The sequence below is a fragment of the Eretmochelys imbricata genome, chromosome 5, assembly GCF_965152235.1.
Source record: "Eretmochelys imbricata isolate rEreImb1 chromosome 5, rEreImb1.hap1, whole genome shotgun sequence".
Classification (NCBI taxonomy): domain Eukaryota; kingdom Metazoa; phylum Chordata; order Testudines; family Cheloniidae; genus Eretmochelys; species Eretmochelys imbricata.
This window is the reverse complement of record NC_135576.1, coordinates 122,537,408-122,555,036: the sequence shown is the minus strand read 5'-3', so window position 1 is coordinate 122,555,036 and position 17,629 is coordinate 122,537,408. Positions and strand designations below refer to the sequence as shown.

Sequence of the window (17,629 nt, the reverse complement as noted above, 5' to 3'; positions counted from 1 at the left end):
GACATGTTAGATTGTTATACCTATCCTAATGTGATTTTTGGCCCTGATTCAGCAAAGCACCTCAGCACATGCTTTACTTTAAACCCAGGTGTCAGTTCCATCGAAGTCAGTGTGATTTACACCCGCATTAAGGCTACTAAGCAAGTGCTAAAGTCCTCTATTGAATCGGGACCGTTAAGAGGATCTGTCAGTTAAACAACACTTTCACAGTTAAATATTCAAATGCATGTTCCAGCCCACATTTTGGAAATATAGATTTACCATTGTATGTGCCTGAGGTCAGACTCAAGTGCTTTCAAGTGAAAAGGAAATGAGAAACTTTACACTGCAAATAGTAAATTGAACTAAGGGTTGATCTCAGGGCTGGGAACATTTTTTTGAAAAAGGTTTTGATAGAAAAATCAGACAAGCTGATTTAGTTCCATATCAGAATAGCTTCTGTGATTTCTGATTTTCTCTTGAATCTTTCTGGCACAAAAACCTGCTGCATTTTAAAACCCCGGATTTGGAAGGGACTCCCTCTCCAACTTTCACTATTTAAAACCATTTAATTATGACAAGAAATTAGTACCTGAAAGTGACTGCTGTCCGTGTGTAGATGATGACTGTTTTTTATAAAAATGTAATGGATCAAGGTTTCAGCACCGCTGAAGTCAGTGGAGAAAGATTTCAGAGTAGCAGCCGTGTTAGTCTCTAAGGTGCCACAAGTACTCCTTTTCTTTTTGTGAATACAGACTAACAAATTTATTTGAGCATAAGCTTTCGTGAGCTACAGCTCACTTCATCGGATGCATTCAGTGGAAAATACAGTGGGGAGATTTATATACACAGAGAACATGAAACAATGGGTGTGACCATACACACTGTAACGAGAGTGATTACTTAAGGCGAGCTATTACCAGCAGGAGAGTGGGGTGGGGGGTACCTTTTGCAGTGATAATCAAGGTGGGCCATTTCCAGCAGTTGACAAGAACATCTGAAGAACAGCGGGGGAGGGGAGAAAAACATGGGGAAATAGTTTTACTTTGTGTAATGACCCATCCACTCCCAGTCTCTATTCAAGCCTAAATTAATTGTATCCAGTTTGCAAATTAATTGCAATTCAGCAGTGTCTCGTTGGAGTCTGTTTTGAAGTTTTTTTTCTTGAAGAATTACCACTTTTAGGTCTGTAATCAAGTGACCAGAGAGATTGAAGTGTTCTCCAACTGTTTTTTTAAGACTGGGAGTGGATGGGTAACTGTTTTTTTAAGACTGGGAGTGGATGGGTAACTAAGGAGGCTAACTTGTGTGGCTAACTTGTGTAAGGATTGGACTGAGCCCATCAATCTCATTCCCCATAGGCTACTCAAAAGGCAAGAGATGGTCATAATAAGCGCTCAATCATTCTCCCTCTGAATTTAATGGCCAAAGGATGAGAAGGGACCTCCTGGGTCATTGAATCCAGTCCCTGCTCCTGCAGGTAATCCCATCATATAAACCCTTCAATGGGAGGAACAGGATCAAACTGCAACTTTGGCGGGTTTATCTATATTTAGCACTTAATTTATTACAGGTCTGATAACTTCATTTTATATAAGCAACACCATGTTTCAGTCAGTGTATTATACTGTAATAATTACAACACTTGGGTTTCAGCTTTATGCTACCAACTGTCCCTAGGCATGCTATATTCCAGTACAATTCATGCACTGTTGTGTTATTTATAAATGTGGAATTTTCATTTTTCATTTAAATTGGTGAATTTCTTGAAAAATTCTCAATATGCATATGTCTCAGATAACTATCCGTGCATCTCTAAAATTTATAGTCTGCAAAATCTAGCTGAAAAGCTCATGAGAACAGTCTGTCTTGTGAAATTTCTGGCACCTCCACTTCTGATCCTGGATAGAAATAATCTGAGAACAGCTGTTCTCATGGGATACTGGCCCTTCCATTTGCAAAGGCAGGCAGAAACTGAAGACGAAAAAACACTTATCCAGTCATTTCAGAGCCTCAGAAAAGGTTTAGCTTGCATTCAGTTTGAGCTTAAGTTTAAGGACAGTACTTTATTTGAAGCAGTTCACCTATCCCAAATGATTACACAGGATTTTTTGTTTTCCATGTTAATCAAAAGCCTTATGATCAATAGACAATAGCTCTGTGGTGTGGGATTCATTAATGTCATATTCTTGTTAATTTGGTAGTTTCTCCTTTATCAGTCAGTCGTATAATGTCTTATTGCTAGTATAAGATGAGTATCGATTGTGTGCCATGATCTATTTATTTGGTTTATTCATGTGTCTACGTAAAAGAGGCCCTGCATACCAAAACCAAGAGATAACAAAAAGAGCTGAAAACATTTTTAATTGTGGTATTCTTCTAACCTAACTCATGAGTTTGCATTAACTTCAGTGAAGCTTAACTGATTTATACCAGATCCTCAGCTGGGACTACACCAGTTTAGAGCAGCTGGGGATCTGGCCTGCATCATAGGATAGAGATGGGGAGCAATAACTTGGGGTCTTTCATTTATTCTTCAACATATGACATTAGGATCAAATTAAATAAAGTGACAGTGTTCCATAAACTCTCACTAGTTTATTTTTTATTGTGTGTATTTTTGGATCAAAGATATACTCCAGATGCTACACTGATTTAGACCCAGTAGTTCCCCCAATAAAGCTGTTCAAAACTGAATGGGAAGTCAGAATTGATTCCAGTGCACTTAATTCACACACACACATATTTACACACATACAGACATACTGTAGGCCAAATCATACTTGAGAGAGGAAGAAACATCATACGTTTCTGATCCACCTTTTCTAATCAATATCTTTCATATCTTTAAATACAGAATCCCCTTCACCTACAACTGAGTTTAGAAAATCCATTAAGCTCTGATGCGGACGTCACTTTCTCAATCCTGAAAATGAACAACTGGTACAATTTCAGCTTGATGTTATGCCAAGAGTGGAATATATCAGATTTTCTCTTCCTCACACAACAGAGTTCCAAGTTCCACATGGCATCCATTATAAATATTACCACAAATCTCACTTCAACTAGTGACCTTCTGAACTACTTACAAGTTCACCTAGAGAGCATTAAAGACACAATATCAACCATGGTCATGTTTGGCTGTGACATGGAAAAGACAAGGAGGATTTTTGAAATAACCACCCAGTTTGGCGTGATGCCTCCTGAACTTCACTGGATTCTTGGGGATTCACAAAATGTGGAAGAACTGAGAACAGAGGGTTTACCGTTGGGTCTCATAGCTCATGGCAAAACGACACAGTCCATTTTTGAGCATTACGTCCAGGACGCGATGGAGCTAGTAGCAAGAGCTGTGGCAACAGCTACATTGATCCAACCAGAGCTAGCACTTATTCCAAGTACGACAAATTGCATGGACATAGAGGAAACAAATCTCACTTCAGGACAATATTTATCAAAGTAAGTTCTTCCTTTTTATTTTTTCCCCTAAAGTCTATTTTGTGAGTATAAAATGAAATCTCCATTTTTTTCCATCTTTGAACCATTTAGTTAACTCAACACTATTCACTGCTTGGTCTTACGTTTATATTCGGCAGTTGGTATTTCACTGTGCTTAATCACTTGCTAGATTGTGATTCCATTACTCAGGATGAGTAGCCACTCGCCTCATGAATAGTCCCATTGAAGTGGTTGGGACCACAGTGTGAGTAAAGATATCAGAGTCTTATACACAAGCCAGTTTTCAGGTCAAGTTGTAATAGGAATGCAAATTTACAATCGTGTATGATGGAAAAAAAGTCAGAACCAGCCTCATATTTTCAGGGGATCCAGGATGCCAGAGGGGGGCAAAAAACAAACAAAAAAAAACAGGCCAAGAATATTGGTCTCAAGTTGCAGTGGGGGAGATTTAGGTTGGATATTAGGAAAAACTTTTTCACTAGGAGGGTGGTGAAACACTGGAATGCATTACCTAGGGAGGGGGTGGAATCTCCTTCCTTAGATATTTTTAAGGTCAGGCTTGACAAAGCCCTGGCTGGGATGATTTAGTTGGAGATTGGTCCTACTTTGAGCAGGGGGTTGGACTAGATGACCTCCTGAGGTCCCTTCCAACCCTGATATTCTATGATTCTATGATAATATTCCCAAAGCCAGAATGGGTCTCAGGGTGGAAAACAGGTCTTTCCTTTCAGTTCCCCTGCTGGGGTGAGTATGTGAGTGGGAGGAGCAGGTCAGACAGACAGAGAAATGCATCTTGAGTGCCACCCCTTTCTCTGGTGCAGGCTAGAGGGAGATTTGGCTGAGAGTTAATGAAACTGTGTAGAATTTCCAAAAATGCAGAGCCCTCACCCTCCTGCCAAGCAATCTGTCATCTTGCTGGTGCTTAAGGCTAGCCTTGTAAAATGCTGCACACTGCGCAATCACTGCAAAAATTCTACCCTGGAAATTCATCTCTAGTTGTTTGGTGAGTGAGTGGACAGTGGAAGGAAAAGAGGGGTCACCAAAAGAGGACGTGGTCTGTCTATCTGCCTGGGTAATATTTGCTGTAGATTTCTCTGCCGATAGCATCCCATTATTGTGAGATAGAATCACATACATGCATGGATGGGCTTTTTTTTTTTTCTCTCCCTTCTTCTTGTGGTTGTTAATCGTTTTTTTTTTTTAACTGCACTTCACCTGCCTTCTACACAGTAGACTTTTTTTCAGGATTCAGGTGCAAATCCATTGTGTTTTTGGTGTGAATGTTCACAGTTCCTTTTGGACGGTATCTATCCTCTCTTCACAATAATGATGTGATGAATCTCTCACCCAGTTAGGACAAAAAATGTTTCCTTCATCAACCCCTGTCAAGGTTCCTTCCCCACTCTGAACTCTAGGGTACAGATGTGGGGACCTGCATGAAAGACCCCTTAAGCTTATTCTTGCCAGCTTAGGTTAAAAGCTGCGACCACCAAAGTGTTACACAAAGAACAGGGGAAGTGCCCACTTGGAAATGTCTCCCCCCAAAAAATATCCCCCCAAGCACTACACCCCCTTTCCTGGGGAAGGCTTGATAAAAATCCTAACCAGTTTGCACAGGTGAACACAGACCCAAACCCTTGGATCTTAAGAACAATGAAAAAAGCAATCAGATTCTTAAAAGAAGAATTTTAATTAAAGAAAAAGTAAAAGAATCACCTCTGTAAAATCAGGGTGGTAAATACCTTACAGGGTAATCAGATTCAAAACATAGAGAATCCCTCTAGGCAAAACCTTAAGTTACAAAAAAATACAAAAACAGGAATATACATTCCATTCAGCACAACTTATTTTATCAGCCATTTAAACAAAACAGAATCTAATGCATATCTAACTAGATTGCTTACTGACTCTTTACAGGAGTTCTGACCTGCATTCCTGCTCTGGTCCCGGCAAAAACATCACACAGACAGAGAGAACCTTTGTTTCTCCCCACTCCAGCTTTGAAAGTATCTTGTCTCCTCATTGGCCATTTTGGTCAGGTGCCAGCAAGGTTACCTTTAACTTCTTAACCCTTTACAGGTGAAAGGGTTTTTCAAACCTGTGAAAGGGTTTTTCCTCTGGCCAGGAGGGATTTAAAGGTGTTTACCCTTCCCTTTATATTTATGACAACCTCCATCATTAATTTAAGGCTCACAAGAAAGTTGTTTCAGCTAAGTAAAATAAGGGTATGTCTCCACAGCAATAACAGTGCATGAACAAATCACCCAAACTAGCTAGAATCCTGCTAGCATGAGTAACAATAGCAGCGAAGACTGCCCACACTGTTCTGTCTTCGCTGCTATGGGAACCCATGCTAGCTGGATTCAAACTACTGTAGTTTGAGTAGGTGGCTCATGTAAGCTTTTGCTGTATAGACATACCTTAGTCATGAGAACAGATGTTGATTTGGGCTTCAGAACGACACTGTGGTGATCCATTGGGTTGTGAGATTAATTTCATTCCATTCAAAAAGCACCCATGGAAATAGTTCCAAAATAATTCACTGAATCTTTTAACTCTTTGAGAAATACCACCACAGCAGGAGGACATGTCAAGGTACCAAATGGCTGACTAATTTAACTGTTGAAGGAGACATGCAGAGGATCAAGTTGATGACTAAATGAAGAAAGCCAGGCCTGTAAGAAACGCACAAGCTTTATGCTACATTACTGCACGTTTATTAATGTCCTTTCTTTTCCCTCTTTGGAAATCTAAATAGTCTTATGACAACAGTTGCAGTTGTGCTCTTAACTGCGCATCTTGGGAAAGCAAACCCAATTTCACAGCACATGAAACGGAGAGCAGATGCATTCCAAATAGCTATTTGATGGCAGGCATTTGCACATACAGCTGCTGTCATAAGAATGCATTAATCAACGGGACAAGATATTCTTAGGTCCCGATCCCGCATTGTGATCTGCATTGACAAATTGCTGTTTGCATGAAGCCCCAATAAAGTTAATGGGGTTCCACATGGGTGAAGCAGACTTCCCGTGCGGATCACATTACAGGACCGGACCACCTGCTTTGGTATTTCAACATACAGCAACTACTGGCAACTTTCTGCTTTTCCCTTGTCTGTCTCCATGTATGGCCCCAAACCTGCAATGAGCTCTATGAGGATAGAACCCTACACCCGTACAGATGCTCATTGTAGGATAAGGGTCTATATCTCTAACCATTAGGTATAGTTCTACAGAGCTCAGCAAAGACAAGCTCGTAAAGCCTGGGCTCTCAGATCATTACTGAACACAGTCAGTGGATAGTTGGACATTTAAATGCCCATTGTAGCACCCAAATGCAGAATTTGGGCCTCCACTGTAGGCATCCAAGTTTTAACATGTGGCCTACAATATTTTCGCTTTTTAATGAAAGAAGGATCTGGCCCTCAGATAACGTGCAGAACTTCCCCCTAGGCTTTGGGGCTAGGCTTTTGCAATTTCCTTATGATGAGAGTGAATTCCTGCTGAGTGAATTTTTCCTCTTGTGAGCACCCTTGTTATAGGAATAAGGCATTAGGATTTTAAAGCCTCATCTAGCCTGTGAATTAAAGCTTTAACTGTGCTTCTTGGGCAATTTCAGCAGCCTGTGTTTTGATTTGCTCCCTGCTCTGGTTCTTGGCCCTTACTAAACTTTGCAAGAATGTAATCAAGTTAAAGAAAATAGATGAGACTATTTTAATTAAATTGTTATCCAAATACTACAAACATAGGTCTTCTAGGGTATGTTATGAGAGCTTTAGTGCCTCTGCCGAAGAATGAACATGAAAAACAGAATGCAACAGGAAAGAGCAAGCATCTTGCTGATTTATCATCAAGCATCTTGCTGATTTAACTGGGAATTGGTCCTGCTTCGAGCAGGGGGTTGGACTAGATGACCTTCAGGGGTCCCTTCCAACCCTGATATTCTATGATTCTATGATTCATCACCCTTTGAACTCATTTCCATTGTTAAATTTAGAATGACAATGGAATGACTGTGTCTAGCTGTCTGGCAGTGGGTCAAGAGCACGAGTAGCAGCTTCAGAGCAGACTGTTAAGAAACAGAACACAAACTAGCTGCGAGATCTGTACTTTGATTTCACCAACCAAGTATAAACTCCTCAGGTACTATAACAGCCTTAACACGGAGTCACGAACAGTCCCCTTGGGCAGTCCGATCTATCTTGATACCCAGGGAAGCCTGCCTTGGAGACAGATGGTCCCTTATGCCGAAAAAGCACAACATTCAGGTTACTCTCAGTCCCAGAAGACTTACCCCACTTACCCCACATCAATTGCACTTTAGATCTCACACTGAAGATAACACTTGTAGCCAATCCTATAACAAACTGTGTCAGGGTTTATTAACTAGAAAGAGCTCTGTATTTTCCTTAGGACTAACTCAGGCCAAGCGCTAGGGATCTTTTGCTTATGCTTAGTGATCCTTGCCCCTCAGAGTCCAAGCAGCATAAAGATGCAGTTTCTTGTTTAGGAAGAAGAGAATAAAAATCCATAAGTTCAAACTGTTGGGATGAGTTCACACACACGTCTCTTCTTCATGTGGCGGAGGGTGGCGGGAGAGCGCAATTAGCAAAGTCTTCATTCTTTGATGTTCCACAGTGGCCCGTTTGGTTTCAATGGGCCTTCTTGGTGAGCCGGACCTAACACCTTCTGTCAGAAGCCAGGATTTTTATGTATATTAACTCATCTTTCCTCTTTAGTAACTTTACACAGTTACAGAGGATTGCAATGCAAACGCTTCATATCACCATATAACATGGGGTACAGATAAGTGAAATTTTACATGCAGCATCCTATAAGTATTCCATAAACGCTAAATACAGTCTTTTAATCTTAACGTCTATGCTAATAATAATAATACACAAGGGAGCCAGACTAAGTCAGGTATGTCTTGGTCAGTGGTCAGCTGACGCCTAAGGGCCTGGGCATGAGCTGGCATTTTGTCTGCCGGCATTACAGACACTAACCAAACCTTCATACAGTTCACACAGCCTCATCTTAGGGCCAGATCCTCAGCTAGTGTAAATTGAAGCTGTGTTGATTTACCCCATCTGAGGATCTGACCCTTCATGTCCACAAGCCTGGGTAAACTACCCACTCTCTGTACATGCCTGCCAGCAGCCTGTACAGAAATGTTATTGATAGGGACCCATGTAAATAGAACCGCTTTTTATAAGCCAGATGCTTGCAAGATGCTGAACACTTAACTCCTACAGACTTTGCTCTGTACCTCCCAGGAGGCCTTGCTAGATTGAGCCCGATACCAGCTGAACTGCTCTAGGTTCTCCTTAAGGTTTCTGACTAAGGCAGTTTTTCCATGTCCATGAAGGCCCTTGACTTTGAACTTCATTAATGCTGCATGTAGCATATGCAGTGATTAATGGCCATAGAAGTCACCGTATAAGAGCATAAATTGTTAAAATGTGATTTATGCCCGGCTCCCTTTGGATGTTTGGATTAAAGTACCACCACCACCGACAAAAGTATCTACCATGGACATCAGAGGCAAAAAAATGCATTAACTTGATAACGTTGCGAAATCAACCCTTTAAATGTCATGAAATCTCTCAAATCATGAAGTCAGAGAGTTTAAGGCCAGAAGGGGCCAACAGACTTCCTGAATATCAGAGGCCACCATCTGCACACTAAACCCAGCAATCAGAATTAGGCCAAAGAATTACAGCCCTCCAGAGACTATGCTATTGTGCTACGGGCGGAGAACAGGAGGGACTAACGTGCACCAATGCCCTAGGCCCCTGCAGTAGCAGGGAACTGAAAGTTTATAAAACAATTTAGCCACCTCAGAGATGTTGGGCTGATTCACTCCTGTGGGTGGGGAGGTGTGCTGCTTACACAACCGATGACTCAATCTAGATTCTGCCAGCGTAAACCAGAAAACCCAACGAGTGCATTTGGCCTGTAATACTTTTTATTCTCGTTCTTCATATTGAATATAAAGCTTAATGTGCTATTGTTTTATGTTAGTTAAGCTATACCCTAAAATAAGTAGGGTGTACACTATGCCTCAATTGTGTTGCGGTAGAAATTCTTGGCCCGATCCCTGAGCTATGTTGATTTGCGCAAGCTGAGGATTTTTTTTTTCTGGATTTTGCTTCTTTGATTTCTCAAACTTAATATGGCACTAGCATGATTATTATTTTGCATTATATGGATATTAAATTTCTAATAAGGCTAAGCAGAGTAGGCGGTGAAGTTCTCAGATAGCACTCTCTCAATCAGAAGGATTCATAACTGCCCAGCTAGTAAGAGACAGTCCCTTCCTGAAGAACTTAAAATCTAAATAGACAAAGGGTGGGAGAAAGGAAGCATAATTATCCCCATTTTACAGATGGTGGAAGTGAGGCACTAGGGGATTACATGATTTGCCCAAGGTCATACAGCCAGAAACAGGAAACAGACAGCTCTCCTGAGTCCCAGTACAACGCTTTCAATACAAGCCCATTGTTCCTCTAAAGCAGTGTAAGGCTTCAGCCATCTGGATGTCTGGCTCTGTTTTCTTACATTTCTTCTCCCAACAGGTTTTTAGCCAACACGACCTTTAACGGTCTCAGTGGCCACATTAAAGTGAAAGGCTCTTCCATCATCAGCTCAGAAAACAGCTTCTTCATTTGGAATCTGCAGCATGATCCTGTTGGGAACCCAATGTGGACTCGATTGGGGAGTTGGCAAGAAGGAAAGATCATCATGGATCATGGGATATGGCCAGAGCAGGCCCAGAGGCACAAAAACCACATCCTGCACCCTCCCCGGCTGCACCTGAGAGTGGTAACACTGATAGAACACCCTTTTGTCTTCACGAGAAACGTGGATGATGAAGGGCTGTGCCCAGCAGGACAACTGTGCTTGGATCCTCTGACCAACGATTCAGCCATGTTGGATAGCCTCTTTGAAACCCTTCATGGGGGCAATGACACCGTGCCCATTGAGTTCAAAAAGTGCTGCTATGGCTACTGCATCGACCTGCTGGAGAAGTTGGCTGAGGATATGAACTTTGATTTTGACTTGTACATTGTTGGCGATGGAAAGTACGGAGCTTGGAAAAATGGACATTGGACAGGTCTTGTGGGTGACCTTCTGGCTGGGACAGCCCACATGGCAGTGACATCATTCAGCATCAATACAGCCCGTAGCCAAGTGATTGATTTCACCAGCCCTTTCTTTTCAACAAGCTTGGGCATCTTAGTGAGGACCAGAGATACAGCAGCTCCTATTGGAGCCTTTATGTGGCCACTCCACTGGACCATGTGGCTGGGAATATTTGTTGCCCTCCATATCACAGCAGTATTTCTCACACTGTATGAGTGGAAAAGCCCCTTTGGGATGACCCCCAAGGGAAGAAACAGGAATAAAGTTTTCTCCTTCTCCTCTGCCCTGAATGTCTGTTACGCAATCTTGTTTGGCAGAACAGCTGCCATCAAACCCCCCAAATGCTGGACTGGAAGGTTTTTAATGAATCTCTGGGCCATTTTTTGTTTGTTTTGTCTGTCGACATACACAGCGAACCTGGCTGCTGTCATGGTAGGAGAGAAAATCTATGAGGAGCTTTCTGGAATACATGACCCCAAGGTAAAGAATGGCAACTTTTGTTAACTCAGTCTTTGCTTCTTCCCAGTTTACATTAAATATTACATAATTTATGGAGTCTAAACAGTCACATTACAGTCAATTATCTCCTGACTCAGATCCAGGAGAAAAGCTGAAGAGAGAGAAGTTTAAACTGCTAGATTCAAAGCCAGATTGCAAACTGGTCGCTGTTTGGGGTTCTTTGGACCAGGATTTTGATTTAGGCTATTATAAAGGTAGAAGCAGTTTGCAATATTCAGATTTGAATTTCTAACACCCGTAAATTTGGGGATGTTTGGATTGATCTGGGTTTTGGTTCGGTTCCATCTCCGCTAAGCTAGCCATAAACTGAGCCACTCTGAATAGGGTCACACCACCTTAGATTGAGTGCTGAGTTAGAGACATTCTGGGTGGGATTTTCAGAAGCACTCACTCAGCTTTAGCCTAATTCTGCTCCTATGGAAGCCAATGGTAAAACTCCCACTGTCTTCCATGGGAGCAGAGTGGGGCTAAGGTGGGCATTTTGGAAAATCCCACCCTTTGGGAACACACACTTTTCATAGCAATTGAAGTTGTTTCCACCTGTATTCACCCTCCTTTTGTGTTCACTCCTTGTGAGTATTCCAGCAAGTGAATTTCCTGATAGCAGAGACAGCAAACGTTATAGAACATAGTGAATTTCAGATTAATAATTTTGAGCATTTGCACTAGGAATCTAAGAGAAATAATCATGTGACCTGTGCCCTACCCAAACTACCCACCACAACGCTCACTTGAGATACTGAACATAAGAACAGCCATGCTTGATCAGATCAATGGTCCATCTAACCCTGTATCCTGTGTTCCAACAGTGGCCAATGCCAGATACTTCAGAGGGAATGAAATAACAGGGCAATTATCAAGTAAGCCATCCCCTGTCATCCAATCTTACCATCTGGTAGTCAGAGGCTTAGAAACACCCAGGGCATGGAGTTGCACCCCTGACCATCTTGGCTAATCACAATTGATGAACCTATCATCCATGAACTATCTAAGTCTTTTTTGAACCCAGTTATAGTCTTGGCCTTCACAACTTCTCCTGGCAAAGAGTTCCACAAGTTGACTGTGCATTGTGTGAAGCAGTACTTTCTTTTGTTTATTTTAAACCTGTTGAATACTCACAACAAAGTCCTTGTCAATAGAACCCTCCCCGTAAGATACTGAAAAGTTTTCCCATCCTGAATTGGGATGAAAAGTCAAAAATCACAAAAATGTATGTGGACCAAAAATCTGAAAACTTTTGGTTTCAGTCAATCAAAAAATGTATCCTGATAATTTTGAAACATATCATTTTGATTTCAATATTTTTATTGTTTTGATCATAATTGCCTTAACATTTTCAAAATGTCAACTCATTTTGAACTAGAATTTTTCATTTCGAAAGTGTCAAAATGGGACATTTCGAAATGTCTCAACATTATTTTTCAGTTGAGAAACTCATTAAAATGGACCCTGTGTTTCAACAAATCATTCATTTTCTGATGAAAAAAACACTTAGTTGAAAAATTCCTGACCAGATATACTTGTGAGTAATCTACAGACCAAGAAAGAGTCATAGAAATTACTAGGTGAATAGTTTAAAATAACAAGTACATTTAAGAAAATTGTGAAGTGCTTATGGACAATTTGCGAACAGAAAAAGAAGCTAACTTCATTCAATGAATTATTTGCACAGCTCTAGTTAGAACCATGTTGACAGACCATGTTGTTGCCTAGCACAGCCAAACTACGTTAGCAGCACGCTAAAGATCGTATTCCAGAACAGGCCGACATCGTGTCCTCCCTTCCGCATTTGCTGGCTAAAGTATGTTAGAAGTCGGATCAACTGAGACTGTGTTTAACCTACAGCTTGGGCTGAAACCACAGAATTCAGATCCAGATATTGAACACCCTCTCTCACCTAACGCTCAGAGACTTTGGATTTGGGGCTTTAATATGGGCTAGCCAAGGAATTCAGATCTGGATCCAGGTTTGGATTTCGAACCACTGCCAAAGTTTGGGATGTTCAGATCTGAGGGTTTTGTTTGGGGACATCGAAAGGTGAATTTGCATATTGTTCCTTTGCTCTATTGCCTGCTCAGTAGACAGGACCACCATGAAGACTGGAACACGGCTTAACATTGAATAATTTTATTTTGTGCTCCTGATATTATTGTATTGGTGGTGAGGCAGCTATTTAGATGGAAAGCAAGATAACTGCCTGTTGGATTAATAGGTTTTTTGGGCTTGTTTCATTAGCTGGAGAGGCTTTGTGTTACCACCACCCTCTGCATTAGCTGGTTATGGCAAATCCATTCTATCTTCTCTTTGCAGCGTCCACTCTAACTCTAGTGAGTAGGGACACTTTCATTGATAGGAATTAAGGCAAAGCATGCATAGAAATCAATCAAAACCACGGCTACCCCCAATTTACAAATCCTCTTTGGGAGGATGAGGAAAACTTTAGAAATAGAACCTTCCACTTTATTTTCTAAAAGTGCATGTGTGTTTGGAAAGGTGTGGTATCTCCATAATTCATCCACCAACTACTAATGATCCGGAGAATCAGAACCAATACATCATACATGGGTTTCTTGTCTCACTGCAGAGACGACAGCAACTAGAGCATCAGGCTAGCCCAACATTTTGGTTCCTCGTACTGTATATATCTTATTTTTTTAATTTCCAATGCAGTTGGCATTAAATTCTTGCCCCTTTGTAACAACTCCAAATTGGTGGCTTTGCTTTTCCAGGGAGAAAATCCAAGATGTGGTTTGGCTGCTTTGATCTAGCCCATTCCTACTTATGTTTTGGGGTTACCAGATGCTGTTCACTCTGTTGGTGTTGCTGGTGTATCTGAATACCACTGAAATGTCTGTAGTAGACCTAAGAAGCTTAGGCCTTTAAGGAAGTATATTCGAGAATGGCTCAAACATCAAAATTCTGATCTAAGTTTCAAACACCACAATGTTCAAGAATGTTCGAATCCTGGATTTTTGGTTTATCTCTTGGGAAAAAAAGCACATTTGGATCTAAGGTTGTGTCTCTGGCTTAGAGCTAAATAATTAAGGCCCTGATCTTGCAAACACATAGGGGATTAACTTTATTGCCATGAGTAGTCCCAATGGGAGTTACTCATGGCAGTAAAGTAAAGCATGTGTGTAAATGTTTGCAGGATTGAAGCCTAAATCCTCATTTTTAATAGAATGGGGCTTCTTCCCAATACTTGCCTTTTCCTGACATCTGCAGTTGACTTCTCCAATGTCCCTGCCCACTCACCTACTTAGATCTCTCACTAGTATTTTCACCGTCTTCCCATATCCACTAAAACCCTCTGCTGTTGCACCATAGACCACCATCTGTAAAGGTGCTAGATTTGAATTTTAACTTTGCCAGAAGTTCAGACACTGTATGTTAGGTGATTCAGTTTTGGCTCAGACCTATTTCTACATTAAGACCAATTTGTCTTAACTAACATGAAAAAATATAAAACTGACCAAAACATATCTGAGGGTTATTAAAGACTAGCTATCAATGACAACTGTGTGCAGATAATTACTGGCTAACCATCCTAAATAGCTCAGTGTTTTTATCATTAGAAATCTTTTTAGCAAAGGGTCTTGGAGAATCATTGTAATAAGCCACATTAATCTTGGTATGTGCCTTAGTCAAAAGGTAAGTCATTAGCAGTATGCTGATATGTGCTGCTTTACTAATGAGTTCTCTTCAGCGAATCGATGATCTGCAGTTTATTATTCACTGGGAAATCAGTGGGCAGCATAAATTCCAAGACTGCCTGAAATAAAGTATATTCTAAAAATCAGTTTTTTAGAAATCTTAAATTGGTCGGGATCTATTGTGAAGCTGTAAAACGAGCATTTCACTGAATCCACAACAGCTTCAGCCTGAACTTCCCAAGATCCACATACATCTCCGATGCAAACGAGCATCCTGCAAGTTTCCCAGTTCAGCTCCACCACTGCCCCTTGGACCTGGCTTTTCCAGCCCTGGGCATCTCTTGCTAGACCAAAGCTAAGCTGCCCGCCCCCCTGTAGTCCCCTCCGTGTAGTTAGAGCAGCGTGAATTTCCTTAATGTGGAGAGTGGCTTAGGATTTTCTATAGTGCCAGGTAAATTACAGCTGCTAGGTACTGTCTCTGCCAAGATGCAAAACTTGGCACAGAATGCTGAAGGAAGAAAACAGTGAGGTGTTGCAAACAGAAGTCCCTATCCTGCACAGGCTGAATGCTGACCTGAGTTTAGGGCTTACTACCCCGAATGGTCCAACTGAAATCAACAGGGTTATTCTGAGTAGTGAGCAGTATTCTCAATAGCGTTTGCAGGATGAAGCCTATAGGCACTGCCATCTTGACACTCACTGCAAGAATATCCTTATGGAAGAAGGTTTACTCCCTACTGTTCTGTAAAAGCCAACCAGACAGCTTCCTGGGTATCTGTCCCTGCATTTACCTCGGAATTACTCTTCTTCCTGGTGTTAATCCAATCAGATTGGATCTGCTCTACAAGTTCTCTCCCTCCAGAGTGCTCTAGTCAATGCCATATCCTCCATCATACCACATGCTAACAGGACTTCCTTAATGACAGCCCATCACTTCTTCTTGGGCTGGCCTCTTTGTCTTTTTCCTTCAGTCTCGATCTGTTAGACCCTCTCACCCATGAAGCTGTCAGGTCTGCACTGTATATGACCAAAACCATCTAAGCCTGCACTCCCTCGTTTTTTCGTTTATGGGTGTTAGTCACAGGGTGCACCACTCACTGCTGGTCTGGCACCTCCTCCTGGTCACTCTGGGGATTGACTCTCGAGGCTGATGCCCCCATCCACAGTTTTGCACACTGTCTCTCCCTCTGGTCTTCAGCCCCTCTCTCAGACCCAAGAACCACAGCATCCTCTTCAGGACTTAGCCCTTGAGCTAGGTCACTCAGCAGTCCCCCTTTCGGAGTAGCAAAGTCCCTTCTCTCTCGCAGTACTAGGCAGTTTCCCCTCTCACTGCCCAGTGCCACTTCCTCAATGGCTGGTAAGGGAACCCAGACCCACCCTCTTCTCCGGATTCCAGTCCAGGGACCCTCACTTAGCAGTTCTGGGCTCCTCTCTCTACTTCTTCCCTGGACTGCTTCCTACTTCTGACTGGTTCCCCTTCTCTCTCTGGGGATACCACCTCCAGGCACTCTCTTCCCAGGGAGTGACTACTGACTGCCTTCCTGCAGCCTTTCCCAGCAGCCCTGTCTGTAGCCTGCTACCTGACTTTATAGACCCTGCCTATTCCTGTACAGGTGAGCCTCTCTCTAATTAGCTGCCTCCACCCTAAAGCTCCAATGTTTGCAACCTAATTAGTAGATTTGGCCCACCTGGCCCAATTCCACTCTTGCAGGGTAACAAAATAGCTTCTTCAAATCATAAAAGTACCTAGTAAAAACGCCTCTTAGATAGCGTGACCAGATGTCCCAATTTTATAGGGACAGTCCCAATATTTGGGTCTTTTTCTTATATAGGCTCTTATTATCCCCACCCTGTCCTGATTTTTCACATTTCCTGTCTGGTTACCCTGCTCTTAGAATACAAGCCTTTTCCTTGTTGTGGTTGAAATAATCATTTCAAACGGGTGATGAATGAGTTAATATTTATTTCTGGATTCACAAACACTTTCTTCTCCTCCTCAATTGACAGTGCCCCCGGAGAACTGTGTTTTTGAAATGTTTAAAGAAAACCAACCTTTTCAAGGTGGTGGATGACTACTATCATTTCTGTGCTGCAGGCTGGCAGGTCTGCCTCACAAACTAAATCCCCTCTGAGCTATCAAGCAAGTAGACAGCAAATACTGAAAAATTAAAGTGACTGTCTGCTCCGTGAAGGACATTAAAAAACGTTAACATCCAAAGTCAGTGCTGCCAAAGAACATCCATGCCTCTGTTGTAAACATAAATAAATAATGTAACTGCCTTTCCATAAAGATATATGTTGTCATAGTGATGTTTAACAGATCGAGATGCATGTCGTTTTATGCGGTAAGGTTCTAGAGGGGATGCGTGGAGCCGTCTTGTTAAGCTGGGCGGGAATTCCAGTCATGCTGCACTTTGTGCAAACATCTGCGAAGCTGCACAAGGAAACGAACATTGGTACCACTAGTGTTGGGTGACATTTTGGGGATGAATTGTTTAATACTTGTTAGTCCATTTGTTGACAAATGCAGTTTTAGGTCAACAAAAACTATTTGCAAGCTTTTGGTCAAATAGTTTCAGCCCGAAAAAAAGCGAGGGAAAAAATGCACACAAAAAAAGGAGTCAAAAGGAAACATTTTGACTTTTTCAGAATGAAGTGTTTCAACTTTTCATATTGAAATATTATTTCATTGTGAAATTTTAGCTAGATGTAATTAAAAAAAATAAAGGGGGGGGGGAATAACCACCTGAAAACAACACCAAATATTTAGTTTTAGGTCAAACTAAATGTTTTGTTCGACCCCAAATGAACCAAATAAATCAATTACTCAGCTCTAGGGTATGATTGCTCATAATGAAATGAAGTGCAACA

The 17,629-nt window shown here is 41.6% G+C and overlaps 1 protein-coding gene across 1 annotated transcript in view; it reads left to right on the top strand.

Moving 5' to 3' along the window:
* The window catches only part of GRIN3A (glutamate ionotropic receptor NMDA type subunit 3A), a 92,578-nt gene that overhangs the window by 27,247 nt on the left and 47,702 nt on the right, over nucleotides 1-17,629 (top strand). The window contains exons 3-4 of the mRNA XM_077816495.1: nucleotides 2,837-3,438; nucleotides 10,019-11,066. Coding sequence (XP_077672621.1) covers nucleotides 2,837-3,438; nucleotides 10,019-11,066 — 1,650 coding nt within the window. The remainder of the gene's footprint in view (nucleotides 1-2,836; nucleotides 3,439-10,018; nucleotides 11,067-17,629) is intronic.